Below are 19,428 nucleotides of genomic sequence, written 5' to 3'. Positions count from 1 at the left end.
TTAACTATATGTAATATAAGTAATTATTAATTTTGGACAAGGTAAACTTTTTGTATTTTCTAGAAGAAATTATACCTCTTTACTTTGCAGTATAATCTTTAGATAGTTCATATACGGGATCATGTAGCTCACAGAGACCTCATATAGGACTTTATATAGTTGGTATGTATTTTTACTGAGCATTACTAATGAATATCAAGCTTATTATTCCATAGGATACATTTAGCTTTTAAATTTTATTTTATTAACTTTTTGAACATTGCATATAATACAAGGATGTACCACTGATTTTGGTTTCAAAGCATAGTTCTGTAATTAATTTTAGCATATTTAGGAAAGTATCTTGAATAGGAAAAATTATTCCACTTTTATAATTTATATATTTACTTTGAGAAAGCTTGAATCCATTGTCATTTTTAACATCTATGAAATCTATATCATAAGGTATTTTCTCTTAATGTATATAGTAAGCTATATTACTTTGATCACAGCTTTCCTTTATTTTTTATATTGCAGGTTGACATGTAAGGAAGCAGTATTGCTTGATGTGTAAAAGCATGAGCTCTGGAGTTAGAATGTCTGGGTTCAAATTCAGGTTCTACCGTGTTACTACATTTGTGGCCTTAGACAAGTTCGTTAGTCTCTGGGCCTCAGTTTACTACTCTAAAGACTAAGATGATGTATAGTGCTTACCTATCATAAAATTGTTTTGATCATTAAATTTTACTTCGTATTTTTAAAAAAATGTTTACTTATTTTGAGAGAATGTCAGTGGAGGAAGGGCGGAGAGAGAAGGAGAGAAAGAATCCCGAGTAGGCTTCCCACTGTCAGCTCAGACCCCCATGGAGGGCTCAATCTCATGGTGAGATCATAACCTGAGCCGAAATCAAGAGGCAGACGCTTAACCGACTGAGCCACCCAGGCACCTTGATCATTAAATTTTAAAACAAAAGAGATTTTACAAACTGCCTGGCAAATAGGAAGCAATAGGGATTAGTGTTTAACATTTTGGGCTCAAGAGTCAGTGTGCCTGCATTCAAATCAAGACTCTATTACTGAGTAATAATTTTAAGATCTTGAAAATTCCACTTCACTCTTTCAGAGCCTCAATATATATATCTGTAAAATTGGGATTATAGTGAGGAATCAATTGGATAATGTTCTTAACTCTTAAATGTAATGCTTAAAATGAGCAAAGGGGAAAAAAAGAGAGAGGCAAACCAAGGAACAGATTCTTAACTATAGAGAACAAACTGATGGTTACCAGAGGGGAGGGGGGGAGAGGGATGGGTGAAATGGGTGATGGGGATTAAGGAGCGCCCTTGTGATGAGCACAGACTGTTGTATGGAAGTGTTGAATCGCTATATTGTAGACCTGAAGCTAATATTACAGTGTATGTTAACTAACTGGAATTTAAATAAATTTTTTTTTAATTTTTTTTAATGTTCATTTATTTTTGACAGAGACAGAGACAATGCGAGGGGGTTAGGGGCAGAGAGAGAGGGAGACACAGCATATGAAGCAGGCTCCAGGCTCTGAGCTGTCAGCACAGAGCCTGGCGCGGGGCTCGAACTCACGAGCTGTGAGATCATGACCTGAGCCGAAGTCGGACACTCAACCGACTGAGCCACCCAGGCGCCCCTAAATAAAAATTTTTTAAAAAGCAGCCCTTAGCAAACAATAAGCACTTTTAAATATTTGATGTTGCTAATTTTATTATTCATCACATGTAAATTTTACAAATTTGGATTATGGGAAAGTAATGCATTAGTGAATTTTGAGTTATTGATTAGCTGAAATTAAATTTGATTCAGCAAATTAAATTCTTCAAATGTATATACTAATTATCTGTTTGCTGTTAGATTTTGAATGTCCTTAAAAGATAGTATGCATTTTGCAATAGCATTTACTTGCTTGCAACAGCTAATCTAGAATTTTGGAAAAGAGTAGGTTTATATATAGATAATTTAACCATAATCCTAGAAATACTTATACGGAATGGCTTTATAAGCAGATAATATAAATAAGATTTTAGGGGTAAGTTCTTAACACTGAATGAAAATATCTATTTATATTAATGAGATCTAAGTATAACTTTGTTTAGTTTTTTTGATGGTGTATAGAATTCATATCTTTAATTTTAGTGTATTTTCTTTTTTTTTTTAATGTTTATTTTTGAGCGAGGGAGACAGAGTGCATGTGGGGGAGGGGCAGAGAGAGGGAGACACAGAATCCGAAACAGGCTTCGGGCTCTGAGCTGTCAGTGCAGAGCCGGATGCGGGACTCAAACCCACAAGCTGTGCGATCATGACCTGAGCCGAAGTCGGACACTTAACCAACTGAGCCACCCAGGCACCAGTTGGTTTCTATTGCAGTTGTATGTACAAGTAGGATTTGTCAAATGCTTTTATGCTTAGAACTCTTACTGGCCAACTTATAGTATCATGTCATTTGAAATAATATTATTTTAATCCTGAGATAAGGATGAAGCTTTTTAGTATTTCTATTAGAAATTTTTTTCTCTTGTCTACAGCCATATTACTGTTTTTAAAGTTTAAGGACCTAAAATATTTTCAGTGGGAAATGGACATTTTGTGGGGCAATATAAAAGGAGTTGTGTCAGTATTATATTTACAGTAGGGTCTTTATCTTTTTTCTAGTGGGGAAAGTCACAGTATGTATTTTTCTAAAATCTTATGAAGATTTACCATTACCAATGCCAGTTTGGCATTGTATTTAGCCAGTGAAATCTTTCACTTGGAATAGGATGACCAAAAAGGGGAAAACTCCTAAGTCTTTTATAACTAACTCAGCCTTCACCAGAGTACTATACGCATACTTCCCTTTCCTTACTAGGCATCCACACTGAAATTTTCTGCTGACATTTGTCATGTCACATGTCAAAAACTAACCTAGTTATCCATCTCTCTCTTTCTAAGTCTCTCTTACCCCCGTGCCCTAAACTGTATCCCTTTCCTTTTATATTTTTTTCATTTTGGCCAGTGGTGTAACTATTAACTCATCCACACAAGGGAGGAACTTTAGAATTATTCTCAACTTCATTTTCATCTTCCACATCTAATCGATTACGTTACTATCACTTTTCCCTGAACAAGAACTGGAACTCTGTCACCACTGTTACTTCTTCATTTAAGAACTCCTCATGTTTTTAAATGTGAAAAACATAGTAAAAAAATTAAAGAAAAATATTTTTAATAAAAATTAAAAAAAAAAAAAAAAGAACTCCTCATGTTTTGCCGCCAATCACTCCCTACCATATAATCCAGTGTTTTAGTTTTTTTAAGTGATGTAGTTCTACAAATGCAAAATCTTTGCGATGGCATTCAAGCTTCTTTGACATCTTGGATCTTGCCTCTATCTCCAGTCTGAGCTCTTCTGGTATATTCTTGATCTTTCCTGAACACACATCTATTCATTCAGTCACTTGCAAATGTTTATATAATGTCAGGTATGTGGCATTGTGCCAGGTGCTTTGAGAACACGGAAGCAATGAAACGCACGACTGTTGCCCATGGGTGCTTATAGAATGCCATGCACATTGTTTTGTGTCTTTTACCATGCTGTTTCATCTGCCCTTTCGCTGTTTGATAGAGTTTTATTAACCTTTCATACCCTGCTCAAGTGTTATCTCCTTTCTGTAGCATTTGTGACTTCCCCCAGGTAATATTTCTTCTTTGTGTTCCAGTAATACTTTATATTCCTACCTCTATTACAGTACTTACTATATTATACTTGTTTATAGTTGATTCCCCACACCCCCCCTCCCCCGACACTAGCTTAAATTTTAAAATGGGAAGGAGGGAGATGAAAAGAGGAACATAGAGATAAGGATGGAGACATGAGATAGGAAGAGGCAACGAGAAAAGGAATACGGGAGAAGTAGTGTGAGCGGTAGCTAAAAACACGGACTCGGGAGCCAGACGCGGTTTGAATCCTGACTCTTCCACTTACGAGCCGGGCACACAATTTAGTATCTTCATATCATGATTTATGATGGGGATTAGAATAGTATAATTGTGAAGATTAAAAAAGTTAACACATGGGGCGCCTGGGTTAAGCTCAGTTGGTTAAGCGTCCGACTTCAGCTCAGGTCATGATCTCACAGTCTGTGAGTTCAAGGCCCGCGTCGGGCTCTGTGCTGACAGCTCAGAGACTGGAGCCTGCTTCGGATTCTGTGTCTCCCTCTCTGCCCCTCCCCACTCATGCTCTCTTTCTGTCTCAAAAATAAATAAAAACATTAAATTTTTTTTTTAAATAAAAAAAGGAATAGATGTAAATAGCTTAAAACAGTCACTGGTACATGGTATATGCTGTATGTATTTGTTGCTGTCTTTGCTAGCCTTCTTAAGTGGAGTGAGCTATGTTTTCTTTCTCATTTAGTCTTTTAAGAGATGGGAGAGTTTCAGGGTGCGTATTATTTAGCCCTGTCTGTTCACTTAAATACATCAAATTTTCTAATGTATTTTGGACCTGGGCTAGAAGAGAAGCTCCTATACATATGTGCTCCTTATGGTGTAATATTGAATATAAGTTTATCGAGCATTCTGCCTCTTCATACCAGATGCTGCCCTGCTTCTGGCTTTCCTAGCCATTAGAAATGCTGGTGATAATTCTTCTCTTTTCATTTTTACCTCATCCTTCAGGCTTAACGCACACCACTGTTTTTGCTAATATAGCTTAGAGTTTTAAATTAAAATCCTGTTCCCTTTCCTGACTGTTCTCTAGCCTGAAAATGAGACAGTCAGGGCTAATGTCTGAGCATAACTTCTTGGTTCTTGTAGCAGGATCTGTTCCTGGGCTGGATATTTGGACTGCATTTCTCCCATTCAGACTCTCACCTTTTCCCTTATAATGTCACTCTGCTCCATCCTCTATCACAATACTGTTGATCCAGCTTTGAATAAACTATAATGTGATATCATTTCTACACCTGCGATGGCTGACTTTCACAAATAATGAAAAGCCAGGAGGTGAAAACACTCATCATTAGACTGGTTGGTGACTTCATTTTAAACAAATGAGTTATAGATGCTAATTGCCGTGGCTCTTCTGATTGAAGAATGAATCTTGGAGGAGATGACATTTTAGCTGCTGCTTGAGTAGTGGAAGAACAAAGAGTAGATTATAGGTTGTACAGGATAGTCGAGGCTTAGGATTCATTTTCAGCTAGTACTTGAGTATTAGATATAAGGCATTAGGGATGAAAAATTTAGTTTCTATTTAAACTCCAAATGACTCGTATAGTGACAGATAATGCAAATGTTGAAAGAGAGATTGCTGAGGGTTGGAGAAGTCGGAGATTTTTTTGTTCTCACTGTACAAAATCTCCATGTATGATTTCATGAATTCTCTTGAGATCAGATCCTCTTGAGAATCTGGTTTATCATAACAAAGTTTCTCATTGAGTTTCTGGAATATACAGTATCTCCTGTCACTGGACCTTTGCACTTGCTGTTTCTTCCGTCTGGAATAGTGTTAACTTGCTAACTCTTAATTATTCTTACGATATAATCATAGAGGCCATAACTTTCAGAAAAGCCTCCTGGATCCTTCAACACTGGCTTGTGTTTCTCTGGTCTCATAGACCCTGTTCTTCCCTACTCATAGTCTTTATTACACCACGTTGTAACTGCCTTCACCAGACTGTTCTTGGAAGACAGAAACTGTGGATGTGATAATGCCTGGTGTATGGCTGCTAGTCTAAAATATTTGTTGACTGGAATGAATGAGTGGGATATGGTAGAAAGGAGACTTGGTCATTCCAGGCAAAGGGAAGAGGATGAACCAAGACAAGGCGTGAGGTAACGCATATAGTTGATTTTGAGGCAGTGACTGCAACAATTTGATTGGAGTGTGATATTGAAAAGAGAGGCTGGAGCTTTGAATGCTAAGTTAAGAAGTCTAGAGTTTACTAAATAAAATGGGCCATTGAAGCTGTTAGAGATTTTACTACTACTATATGCTCTCATAAATTTCGCTAAGTAATACACCCATGCATGGGAAATACTTTTTTCTAATTCTTGGGTTAAAATTTTTGTAATGCTCTTAAATGGATAAATATATAGCTGCCTATGTTACAGACTCCTGTATTTTAAGAGTGTTCCAACGTACTTTATGCAGAAACGTTTAGATTTGAATAAATACTGTTGAATGAATTGAACAGCTCATTAAAGTATGCAGGTTGTTTTTTCTTGTAAACCTGTGTGAACTATGACAATTAAAAAAGTATAATTCAAATAAGGCAGTAATCTAACATATGTGTGGGGGTTTCCTTCTTATTTGTAGCTTAAAGAGGAATAAATGCTTACAGCTGTGACTTTTTTTTCTCTAGTATCTCCAGAGGCAGTTGGATTTTTGTCAGCTGTTGGGGTGTTTATTATCTTGATGCTGCTCCTTTTTCTCTATATTAATAAGAAGTTCTGTTTTGAAAATGTTGGCGGGTTTCCAGATCTTGGTTCAGGATACAGTACAAGGAAGAACTCACAAGATAAAATTTGTAAGTATCATCGCTGCTTCTCTTGTTTGTTCTTTTTTCCTGTGCCATTCTGTTGTTTTATTTTTTTAAATATATATGAGAAGGTTGGTTTTGACATTGTAAACTAACATTTGAGCACTTTTCTGTGAGGAAAACATTTGTTAAGTAAATTATGTTCCCTTATCTTTCTGTTGTTCATGAATTGCTAGCATATTGCTTAAAGATGAACTGCATACTATCAGAAAATGACCTTTTTATTTTTCATATGTAAGGCATGCTCTTGAGCCTCTACTATGAGTTAGATATGCTTTAAGAAGAAGTATCTTTTTGCTTAAATCGTAGCTTGAATCGTATTGTCCAAATAACTCTCTCGAGAGGCTTTTTCTCTATGTCCTCAGAAGACTTTTGAAAGAATTCACCCTTTTTTCTTTATCTGCTGTTGAATTCTCAGCTGGTGGATAATTTTATTGTTTGGAGAAAGCAGTTTTGCCTGTCAGCTTAGTGTATAGATAAAGTCTGGTTATAAAAATTAGGGTTCCTCTCCCTCCCTTGGTACTATAGGCATTATATCACGTTATATCACTTACTTCTGCTAGGTGTTAGCAGAGGCCTGTAATCTTGTTCTTTCTTTCATGCAAAGTGTTCCCTGGTGTTAATTTTTTTTTTAAATATTATTGTAAGAGTTCTTTATTTGCTGTTTCCAGAGACTGGCTTATTTAAATGATAGCAGAAGCAAGCTGCGAATTATAAAAGCAAGGTGTTAATTTAGAACAGTGTTGCAGAGCATTAGCAGAAAAACCTTGCCTTTCTTGTCTATGTACTGTGTCGGAGAGATGTTTTTCTCTTCTGGTAACTTAAAAAGCGGTAGCATCATTGTTTATACAGCCTATTGGTTATGGAATTAAATCTGTGACTTTTGCATTGGGAAACTACAGTACTTTATGTGATTTTGATTTAAGTTTAGTGTTTCTCATACTTCAACCTTGCTTTTGGATCATGTGTATAGAATGAACTGGTTTAGAGATAGCCCTTTGGGCAGCCTCCAAGAATTCCCTGGTTCAGCATTTCTGTTTTTCTGTTTGTTTGTTTTTGTTTTTGTTTTTTGAGGGAGGGGTCTAATGACCCCTTAACCCTCTTAAACACTCATAAACAGCTTTTGTTTATGTGAGTTATATCTATTAATATGTACCATATTAGAAGGTAAAACTGAGAAAATTTAAAAATATTCTTATCAGTTTATTTGTTTAAAAAATCAGTAAGGCTATTACATACATTTTTTTTTTAATTTTTTAATTTTTTTTATTTTTTTTTATTTTTGGGACAGAGAGAGACAGAGCATGAACGGGGGAGGGGCAGAGAGAGAGGGAGACACAGAATCGGAAACAGGCTCCAGGCTCCGAGCCATCAGCCCAGAGCCTGACGCGGGGCTCGAACTCACGGACCGCGAGATCGTGACCTGGCTGAAGTCGGACGCTTAACCGACTGCGCCACCCAGGCGCCCCTATTACATACATTTTAAACATAAGTAACATTTTTTAACTTAAAAACCTATATATTTTCTACTCCCCCACCCCCAAATGGTGAGAAGAGTGCCATTGTTTTATATTTTTTTGCAAATCTCTTTAAATGACTGGCATAGAAGAAACAGCTGCTATTCTCATGTCTGCTTCTGTAGTCAATCTGGCATGTAGCCTCTGGAAAACTCCAGTGTTCATTTGTGAGCAAATGAAAGTGATAAAGTTAAATATCCCTTTATTGTTATAAAAGTAGTTTTTACCTTGAGGATCCCTTGGAAAGGTTTGGGGGACCTTCTTAATTTTTCTGAACCTTCTTTTTTTTTACTTATTAAATAAGAATAATAATATTTACCTCCTAGCATTATTGTGGGATCAGGGGAGATAAACTTGTAATCACAATGCCTTGCATCTGGTAGCCATTCAGCAGATGTTCACCCTCTGCTCTCTCCTCTATTGTAACCTCTGTGCAAATTGTGTAGGTATTTTCCCTATAATATATTTGTTAGTTTGAAATGATATTGCTAGTTTGTTAATAATATAGGGTAGTTCCCCTGCATAGACTATTAATAAATAAACTAAAAGTCCATAATAAAAATCCTTTTTATACTTCTTCTTGCAGGTATAGAATAAAAACCGATAGTGTTTGAGGGGAAATTATTGTCTTGCTGCTGTTATGATAGCTATGGAGTGGGAAAAAATTTCATTACATTTAAGACAAGTGGTTTGATTTTTTTTTTTTTTGGAAGAGTCTTTGCTTCAACATATTTCTTTCAATGCATAATGCATTTACAGAAAGATTAAACGCTACAATGCAAAATAATAATATTGAGCTCATGAGTAACAACATTTAAGTAAATTTTAAATTCACATTCCAAAGTGGTTGATACTTCGGGAAGAGAAAAGTCCATTATTGCATCTGTTAGGAATAAAGAATTAGAAAATGGCATTTTTCAAAAATTTCCAGCAGAATCTGCCCTCAGTGTCTTCTCTGGTGGACACAATCAGTAATGCTGTAGAAGATTTGACTGCTGCTGTTGGAGAAGTCAGCTATGCTTTCACTGACTCAGTGGCTGAGCAGGTAACCAGTATGATCAGTGGCTTCCGCCCAGAAGAAGAAAGCTCTGCAGTAGCAGAAGCTGTAGATACTGCTAAGCCAGCAACTGCCACGTCACCACAAGTCTCCAAAGACAATAATTGTCAGAAAACACAGTCTAGTTTAGAGCACAGAGCAAATCAGATCAGTTGTGACAATACTTCAGTTTCACAAAAGCAAGAGCAAGGGATAAACAAAGAAAGAATTTTTAAACGTGTTAATGATAGGCAACAGACTCTGTCCAAATACCAAGAAAGTAACAATGCTGGTGGTGATTCTTCTTTGAAAGGGCACCTGAGTGATGGAGGGGTATCAATTATCAAACAGAATGCAAGGGCTATACCTGCTTGTCAAGAACTTGAAAGTACTGACAGATATAAAAAAAATGGATTAGGAATTCCTGATGATGGTAAGAATGATTTAAAGGAGGTAAGAGATCAAGAAATGAAAGAAAATCATTTAAAGAAGACTGAAAAACGTATTAAAAGTAAAGGATCCAAAGGGAATGAGTGGTCAGGAAATGAGTGTTCTCCAAAAGATATTTTGGCAAGCAACAGACATACGATACAGAAACCCATCATGAAAGAAGACATATATCCAGCACCATCAGCAAATTCCGAAGATAAGTTACACGGAAAACACAAAGAACAAATAAATCCAACAACGTGTTACAAAGTGAAAGGAGACATAAAAACAAAGCAAAATGAAGCCATTTCTGCCAACAAAGGAACAGCAAAGAGTAAAGATGAAAAATATTCTAAGATAATACCAAGAAAAGGTGAGGTCTCCTCCTAATGTGGGTTTGAGTGATAAAATTTTCTCTTGATTTTTTTTTTTTTTTCAACTTTTTTTTTTTTTTTTTTTTTATTTATTTATTTTTGGGACAGAGAGACAGAGCATGAACGGGGGAGGGGCAGAGAGAGAGAGAGACACAGAATCAGAAACAGGCTCCAGGCTCCGAGCCATCAGCCCAGAGCCTGACGCGGGGCTCGAACTCACGGACCGCGAGATCGTGACCTGGCTGAAGTCGGACGCTTAACCGACTGCGCCACCCAGGCGCCCCTCTTGATTTTTTTTTTAAATTAAGAAAACATCATCCAAATTTCGAAACTTTCCACTACATTCCTATAGATCTAATTGAAGATTTTCCTGGGGGCAGCTGGGTGGCTCAGTCATTTAAGTGCCTGACTCTTGATTTTGGCCTAGGTCATGACCTCACAGTTCATGAGTTCAAGCCCTGCATCAGGCTCCACACTGACAGTGTGAGCCTGCTTGGAATTATCTCTCTCTCCCTCTCTCTGCCTCTCTCTCTCTCTCTCTCTGCTTGTCTCTCTCTCTCTCAAAAGAAATGAATATACTTAAAAGAAAAAAGATTTTCCTGAATCCTCTTACTGGGAGACACTTTTAAGGTCATCCTTTTTTTTTTTTTTTTTTGGGGGGGGGATCATTTATTTTGAAAGCATTCATGTTCTTTGTACACTGCTAAGTTAAGTATTGTCCTGGTCCCTTGATTATTTGGCCACTTCTTCAGTGGCCCTAATTTTTCTTAATGTTTCTTTATTATACAACCTGAAACTCCATAGTTTTCTTAAGTAGTGTGCATTCTTTACTGAGCTGGAACTTATTTAATGAATTTTAACATTTTATATTTTTGTAATTAACCCCTAAGACCTTTATACTGTGTTGCTCTTCGAGTCATTCCCAATAAGAATCTTGAGTGATGGAGGGATATCAAGTATCTTATATTTTTCCTTTAGAGCAGTAGAGTTTATTTTATTGCATAACAGACTTCAGAATAGGTCCATTCATTTAGCTACATATTAAGAATTGTATATGACTTCTGTGTTTATAATGAGTATATGTGAATAATCTATTATTTTTCATGAGTTCTCTATGTAGAATTAAGATTCCAGCTAAGCATTTATATTTTCAGCCACAGTATTTGTGACAGTTTTCAAAACAAGGAGCTGATGGTGACTTGGTTTGGGTACAAAATTGCTCTGCACCTGCTGGTAATTGCTTCTGGTAAAATCCCTTCGTCATTTCCATTTATTGCTGACCGAAAGTACATTGGCTTTTATTTTAAAAATATGTATCTGACGTTTAAAAAAATAAATTTAGATTCTCATAAAATAACAAAAATCTGAGTGGCAGGAGCCGTGAGGAAGACGTTCGGTTCTGCTACAGGACATCAGGCACAATCGGGATCTGCTGTTTATCGTTTATATTAATGGTCCTTAACTGATATAATAGAGGCTGATCCAGGATGGCTAGACTAGTTAGAAAGGGAAGCCAGTTTTTGGAAATACGTCCATTTTGGAGTCTACTCTTCTAGCAGATTTTTGATTGTCAAATTCAGTAGTTTTGGGTAGCCTTTGTTTCGTTTTGTTAGCCTTCTTACTTACAGTAGCAGAAATAAGCAAAGAAGTAAAATAGAATAGTTTACATATTTTATTCAGAAAATAACAGAATAGACACTAGTAATAAATGCTACACAAGTAACAGTACAGAGTTAATTTTGTTTTGATTTGTTTTCATTCAGAAGCATGCTGGTACCTAAAACACCCAAGTATCTCTCAGGTATTCTAGATTATAGTCAGTACTAAACTTAATCATATTGTGTTCTTCTTTTTCTTTTTTTCTATTTTGAGAGAGAGAAAGAGACTACGAGTGGGGGAGAGGGGCAGAGGGAGAGAGAGAGAGAGAGAGAGAGAGAGAGAGAGAGAGATAGAGAGAGAGAATCTTTTCTAAAGCAGGTTCCATGTTCAATGCAGAGCCCAGTGCAGGGCTTGATCCCACAACCTGGGGATCATGACCTGAGCTGAAATCAAAAGTCGGACACTTAATCAACTGAGCCACCCAGGCACCCCTAAACTTAAACATACTATGTTCTAAAAATCATTTGAGAATCTTTTGACCCATAGATTACCTCTTCATATAGCTGAACTGTAATATTATTAGTTAACACTGATAGTAATATCAAAATTACTAGTACCTGCATTTTAGGTTCTTTCATAGAGCTTGTAGGGTATAGAAAGAGAAGGAAGAGTTTCCTTCTCTGTTTCTGAATACGAGGTTACTTTAGGTAATGTTTTGTAATAGGTGAAGTGTGACTGCAGAAATTCTGGTGACCCTCCTCAGAGCACTGCAGCCTCAGAGCACCACCACCATGGTATCCCACAATCCCACAAAGTGCTAAAAGCTCTGAACTGGGAGTCAGAATTCCCAGGTTCTGGACCAGATCAGCCACCACCTCAGCACCATCTAATAGTGTTTTCTGTAATGATGGGAAAGTTCCATGTAGTCCGTGTAGTAACCACTAGCCACACGTGGCTACTGAGCACTTGAAACGTGTCTGGTGGCACTGGGAAACCGGGTTTTAAACTGTATTATGTTAAATAGCTGCATGTGGCTAGTGGCTAGTGACGACATTTTGGACAGTGCAGAATAGGACAGTGCTTATAGTTTTACCCATTCATGGTTTTCTCTGGACTGAAAAGGAAGACTTGGGACTAGTGACATCACAGCTCCCTTACTTCTGATTCTAAACATACCATTTCTCTATCATATTTTAAATCACTTAGTCTGTGTCTCCCCACTTGAATGTCAAACCTTGATTCCTCTACTACAGATGATCTGAGCAGAGTATAAAGAGAAAAATATCTAGACTGACCTAATAAATTCTACCTGCTGTGGAATCTTTGTCTTTCCAGAGATGTTTTATAATTCTAAGAGGGTTGCATCTTAGTTTAAATGGACCCCAACATAGTACAGTTTCAAAATTTTTACTTTAAAAAAATGGTAATAACTGGTTTTTTAAGGAATAGTATAAATTTTGTGTGGCCTGAAATTTGCATTTGAATATACTTCAGTAAAATTTTCTTAGTAATTCTACCTTTCACAGAAAATCAGTGTATATCCTTCCACATATTTTTATAAGTGCATATTAACATACACTGCATGTGTGTGTGTATATTACATGTAGAAGTGTGTGCGTGTGTGTGTATGTTTTAAATAAGACCTAGGTATGCCTTCTGTCTTATAACCTCTTTTTTCTTAACATGATGTTGTATTTATTCTTCCCTGTGAGTACTTGTAAGTTCACCTCCTAATCTGTAGTGACTGCATAGTATATCATTGTATGGATTTATCATAATGTACTTAACCAAGGCCCAGGGATGGACTTTTAGATTATGTTTTATTTTTGTTTTCTGTTGCTGTTAAACACAGTGCAGCGAATTGTCTGAAATACATATCTCTGCTCACCTGTTATTTTCTTAGAGTTCTTAGAAATAGAATTGGTAAATTCCTAGAAATGAATCAAAGACGATGCAGATTTAAAAGTTGGATATGTATTGCCAAACTGCTCTTTAGGAGCGTTGTACCAGTGAGAATACTACCAATAGTATACATCTGCCCATTTCTCTGTTGTACTTCTGGCGCTAAGGATTATCATTTTTGAAAACTTGGAGCAACATGATAACCAGGGTGTCTCTTGTGACATGAATTCTTTGAATCAGGTCCATATGTACCAGCAGTACTTCTGAGTTTCTTTGTGTGCAACTGACCCTTTAAAAAAGTTGTGTCAGGTGGCAGGCTCTGTTATTTCCTTTATCTGTAACCCGGTTGGAAAATCCCTGCAACATTATTATATAATTAGAATATACAGATTGATCTTTTTCTATTAAAAACATGGAAACCTAAAGCTTCGGGTTCTGAAGTGAAAAAGTTATACTTCTCTAAAGCTGAACATTCAGATTGTGTATGTATATGTATATTCGTGTGTATATGGATATATGTGACATAACATCTGTGCATATATGTGTGTGCGTGTGTGTGCATATATCAAATTCATAATACTTTATGGTATCAAAATTTTGATTTGCTCTCCGTGTCACTCCAAATAGATAATTCCTACATGGACAAAGATGAGCACGGTTCATCCTCTGAAAGTGAAGACGAAGCGCTGGGTAAATACCATGAGGCCTTGTCCAGAACACACAATTCCAGACTTCCGTTGGCAGATTCGAGACAAAAGAACTACGCTTGGGAAACAAGACAGAAGTACAGTCCTCTGTCTGCGGAGTATGACGGCTACAGTAGTGAGGCATCGATAGATGAAGGTAAGATAGGTTGCGTCTTTTATTTATTTTTTTTTTTTGGATCATACACTGTGGTATTGGGTTATTTGTGCCTAAAATTCTAGGCATCTGTGGCTGCACGATAAACAAGAGATGGCTCACAGAGTCACGTTTCCGTGAACGTAATCTATTGAAATCCAGATCTCTGGACCGAAGCCAAAACCCACAACACCTAAAAGCAAACGCCAAGTAATTTAAAGACCGTAGTAATTCTGTCTCTCTTTTCCCAATGCAAGCATGAGGTAGAAGATGCGAATCTGCTTTGTGTCACGTGGAATCAGTCCCAGATACCTGTTAGAGGAACTGACGGAGTCTAAGGATCTCCTAGTGCTGGACATGATCCTGGAGTGTAAATCATGCTCTTTCATTGAGTATGGCACCTAAACAGGAGCCAGATGCTCGTGGCACACAGCAGAAGCGGTGATCTGTTCTGTGCAGGGGGAAAAAGTGTCTGAGATGGATTTATTGAGAGCTGGTACTGTGCTATACTTTGCTTAAGGGCAACTTAAGGGATTTTCGAGGATTATTTTATCTCTAATTGATTTTTGCCTCATGTACTGGCATTGACTTAAAATTCAACCTATGTAGGACATACACGTCCACTCTAACATGTTTTTACATCTTTCTATAAGGGAAATAAAAGAGGTCTTGCCATTAATTGAAGCATGTTTATTTTCACATTTTAGGTGGGTTGCTCACATGCTTCATACAATGTATGACTACTCCTAGTAATTTTATCTTTATACCCAGATATGAGGAAAAGAACAATATAGCTTAGACAGCATTTTTATTATTATATCAGACACAAACTATCTTTAATTTTATAGCTGTGCTTTGTGTTTAAGAGCCTATTATTCTGATTACTTAAAGTCTTACCCCAGCGCATAGAGTTATCAAAGGACCTAAAGCATCTTTAAAAAAAGTAAAATTGGCTTAATGCTAACTGATGATTGATGTGCCTTCTTTTTATTTCTATGAGTATACAATTTATAGTAAGAAATCAATCAAATGCTGAGTGATTACTATACAGAAAACTCATTATTAGATGCTAGGAAAGAAATTAAAATATTAGATTCTACCCTCAAAAATACCTTTCCTAGTACCAGAGAAAATAAAACATGTGATTACTTGGGGCGCCTGGGTGGCTCAGTCAGTTAAGCATCCAGTTCTTGATTTCGGCCCTGTCATGATCTCATGGTGTGTGAGACTGAGCCCACACTGGGCTCTGTGGTGACAGTACCGATCCTGCTTTGGATTCTCTCTCTCTCTCTCTCTCTCTCTCTCTCTCTCTCTCACTCTGCCCTGCCCCTGTTCTCTCTCTCTCTCTTTCTCTCTCTTTCTCAAAATAAATAAATAATCTTAAAAAACAACAACAACAACACGTGCTTACAAAGATAACTGAGTAATGCAAAGCAGTAAAGCCAGTCCCTAACATATGTACACCCTTATACCCCATCACATGCATAGTAGAACCGAAAGAGAATGGGATTTGAACCTGATCCTTGTTCACATTCTGTGACAACATACTAGCTACAAACTTGGGGCAGTATAGTTGTTTTTAGGTTTGTTCCATTGTCTCTAAACTGTGGATTATACCTTTCTGATAGGGTTGTCATGAACATTAAATGGTATGTGTGGTACTTTTTGGCACAGTCCTGGCCTCTGTGGGTAAGTGACCAATAAATGGTCATCGTAGCTGAGGGCAGTGAAAACAGTAGTGGGGATGAGGGTGAGCAGTCATGAAGGAGCCCCGCATCTGTCGTCTGTGACCCTGAACACTTACATTCTGCAGCTTCAGTTTAGGATTTTTATTGTTTCCTCCTCACTGCTTCTACCCCCTCACTCCCTACAGTTCTCTGCTGTCTTGATTGCTTCTGTCCTATAGTCCTGTTAGCCTCAAATGGCTCTATCGTCTGGGGGAAAAGCAGTGAGAAGAGAGGGCATAACCTCAGTGGCTCTTCTGTTCTTGCCCTAACCTCTAGAACTGACACAAATGTCCTGGAGTCACCTTCACATTTCATTTTATCCATATATTTAGGAGCCATCTCACTTTTCTACCATTTCTACTCTAAATTAGTTGATAAAATACCCAGGGTGGATTGATTTTAGACATTCCAAATTTAGATTTATTTATTTCATAAACATTTGTTGAAAACTTTTTGTGTGCCATACTAGATACCATGGACATAAAGATGAATAAAATATGCTTGTTTCAAAGAGCCCACAGACTAGAGGAGGAAGATCATTGGCCATATGTGTAATATAGTGTGATAAGAGGTCTATTACTTTAATGAAGAAGGTGCTGTAGATGGGAGGTGGGGATATGGGGAAATCTAATGTAACTTCGCAGAATAGATGAACTAGACTTGTGTAAGAACTGTTTCCAAAACCATGGAATTGTGATTGCATGAAAGCAGAAGACAGTGTATTTTAGTGTCTTTAACTTAGGATCTGTGTTTGGAGAATGGGCAGATAATACGATCGCATGCCATGCTTGGGAGTTTATTGTTTTATAGGAAATCTAGAGTCCAGGGAGATTTTTAAGCTGGACAGTGTGGCACTTTTAGATCAATGTATTTAAGAAAGATTATTTAAATATTGTAACAAAACAAATTGGAGGTCGGACTACCGAGGTAGAAAGGACTAGTTAAGTAAATAGTGATGAGGGGCACCTGAGTGGCTCAGTGGGTTAAGTGTCTGACTTTGGCTTAGGTCATGATCTTATGGTCCATGAGTTCGAGCCCCCCGTCAGGCTCTGTGCTGACAGCTCAGAGCCTGAACCTGCTTTGGATTCTGTGTCTCCCTCTCTCTCTGCCCCTCCCTGCTCACACTGTGTGTGTGTCTCTCTCTCTCAAAAATAAACAAACAATAAATAAATAGTGATGAGATCTTTATTGGCAATGAGTTTGGGGACAAAGTTCAGAGATTTAAGGATGATCTCAATAAATCTTGAATGATTGAATGTGTGCAGTGAGTGAAGAATCAAGATTTTTAAAATTAGTTTAGAGAGTATTAGAGAAGTAAGTTTGTGTGGAAGGAGGTAATTTAGTTTCCATCATGCTGAATCTGAAGTGCCTGGAATATCCCAGTGGAGATGGGTACCCTTATTGTTAAAATGCTGTCGTGGGGATTTAGGATGGAGAGATGACCAAGTGATAATGTAAGAAAGCAATAGATTAGGGGAATAGCTTTGTATTATAGATTATTACTTATTAAAAAGTCAAAAATTGCTTTGAGCCCAAGGTAGAATCAGTGGAGTAGGGGAAGAAAGGCAAATTTTACTGGTATGGGAGATTTCAGAGCTCAAGATCTTAGGTAAAAGCAATTTTAAGTGATAGTAAATTCTGAACATGCCCACACACAAAGATGCAGAAGTGCATATAAAATTCCAGAAAGTTTTTTTTTTTTTTTTTTAAATTTTTTTTTTTCAACGTTTTTTATTTATTTTTGGGACAGAGAGAGACAGAGCATGAACGGGGGAGGGGCAGAGAGAGAGGGAGACACAGAATCGGAAACAGGCTCCAGGCTCCGAGCCATCAGCCCAGAGCCTGACGCGGGGCTCGAACTCACGGACCGCGAGATCGTGACCTGGCTGAAGTCGGACGCTTAACCGACAGCGCCACCCAGGCGCCCCAAATTCCAGAAAGTTTTAAGGAATGGAGTAAAATATCTGTTGGGAAGGTGTGAGAGTTCTTTAGATAAATGGCATTTGGGTTTAACTTTGAAGAATGGGTGTAAAGTTGGTGAAAAGATGAGGTATTTTAGATAGGGGGAACTTCATAAACCCCAAAGTATGGAGTAAAGTCCACTTGGCTCCAACATGGATTGATGGATGGATGGATGGACGGATGGATGGATGGATAAATGGTTAGATAGATAGATAGATAGATAGATAGGTAGATAGATAGATAGATAGATAGATAGATAGATAGATAGGAGTAGGAAACAATATGGAAAGAAAGGTGAAATCTATAGCCTGGAGTGCTTCCCAGCCTAAAGTTAGTATTTAATTTGTTAGCCAGTGAGAACTCACTGAAAGTTTTTCATCAAAGAACCCGTGAAATGGAATGTGCCTTAGATTAGCAACAGGAAGACTAGAAAAAGATACCAATTATGGAGGTCTTTGGAGTAGTCTATGTGGAAAATGGTAAAAATCTGAATTACAGTAGAGGTCATAGAAATACAAGAGGATAGGAGAGACATAGAGGTAGAATTGATCAGATTTAGGAGCTGAATATATTTGGAACAAATATGACACTGGTTGCCAGCATTGTGACGGGAGAATGATGAAGTCCTTAATAGTTAGAGGTGGGACATAAAAGTTGTTTTATATGTATATATATAATATATGTGTAATTATATATGTTACATATAATATATATAATGAAACAAGGGTATTTAAGCCGTTGGAAATGACCATGGAGCTTGAAATCAGGAATGAGGTTAGGGAGAGAGAGATGTTTTCAGATGATACATACTAAGAAAATAGAAACCATGGGAATGGATTTAATTGTTGAGGGAGAATATATGGAGAGAAAAGATCAGGGCATCATTTTCTTTCATTAGCAGGAGAATTAAGGATGTCACTTAAATAGAGAAGGGAAAGTAAAGGCAATAAAATGGAGAATCAGGAGAAGGTTGTCTGGAGAGTTTTGAATGCTGTACATAGACTGGGGAGGATAAGAATTCATACAATCTCCTTTGTCCAATAGCAAGTGATCAGTAACATTCAATTAAAGTTTTAGTTGCTTAGAATAGTTAAGTTAGACTGACTCTTGTTAAGGAGAGAATAACTGGTCAGAAAGTATACGTTTGCTGCCTGCACTTTCTTACACCTACTCTCTCCTTTTCAACTTGTGGAATTGAGGAAGAGAGGTAGTTGAAGGGGATTATAATCAGTGTTCCCCTTCTCCCTCCAGCCCAACAATGGAAAACCTCCTCTGGCATATATTTGGGAAGGAGAGGGATTTGGTTCAGATACACCTTTGAGTCTCCAGCAGGTGGTGGTTCCTCTGCGTAGCTGACTCAGCAGAAGTACTGCTCACTTCATGGCTGCTCACCGAAGAGGACTGCTGAGTATAGTACTCTTGGTGGGATTTGAGGGACGGATGCTTTCCTTTATTGCTCTGATCTTTCATTCTGCATATTATTCTGGAAGTTTCTATGGATCAAAATTAACT

General features: G+C 37.4%; 1 protein-coding gene across 6 annotated transcripts in view; it reads left to right on the top strand.

Moving 5' to 3' along the window:
- The window catches only part of SYT14 (synaptotagmin 14), a 236,305-nt gene that overhangs the window by 67,693 nt on the left and 149,184 nt on the right, over nucleotides 1-19,428 (top strand). For 3 of the 6 annotated variants that reach the window (XM_058702300.1, XM_058702299.1, XM_058702298.1), the window contains exons 1-3: nucleotides 6,411-6,518; nucleotides 8,634-9,885; nucleotides 14,015-14,230. In XM_058702300.1, the coding sequence (XP_058558283.1) occupies nucleotides 8,955-9,885; nucleotides 14,015-14,230 (1,147 nt within the window). In that variant the 5' untranslated portion in view covers nucleotides 6,411-6,518; nucleotides 8,634-8,954. Of the gene's footprint in view, nucleotides 1-6,353; nucleotides 6,519-8,633; nucleotides 9,886-14,014; nucleotides 14,231-19,428 lie in introns of those variants that run through there. The other 3 variants (XM_058702302.1, XM_058702301.1, XM_058702303.1) reach the window with 1 other exon arrangement.

This window comes from Neofelis nebulosa, chromosome 15 (genome assembly GCF_028018385.1).
Source record: "Neofelis nebulosa isolate mNeoNeb1 chromosome 15, mNeoNeb1.pri, whole genome shotgun sequence".
Classification (NCBI taxonomy): domain Eukaryota; kingdom Metazoa; phylum Chordata; class Mammalia; order Carnivora; family Felidae; genus Neofelis; species Neofelis nebulosa.
Note: the sequence above shows the minus strand (reverse complement) of the source record. Positions and strands in the feature narration are given on the sequence as shown.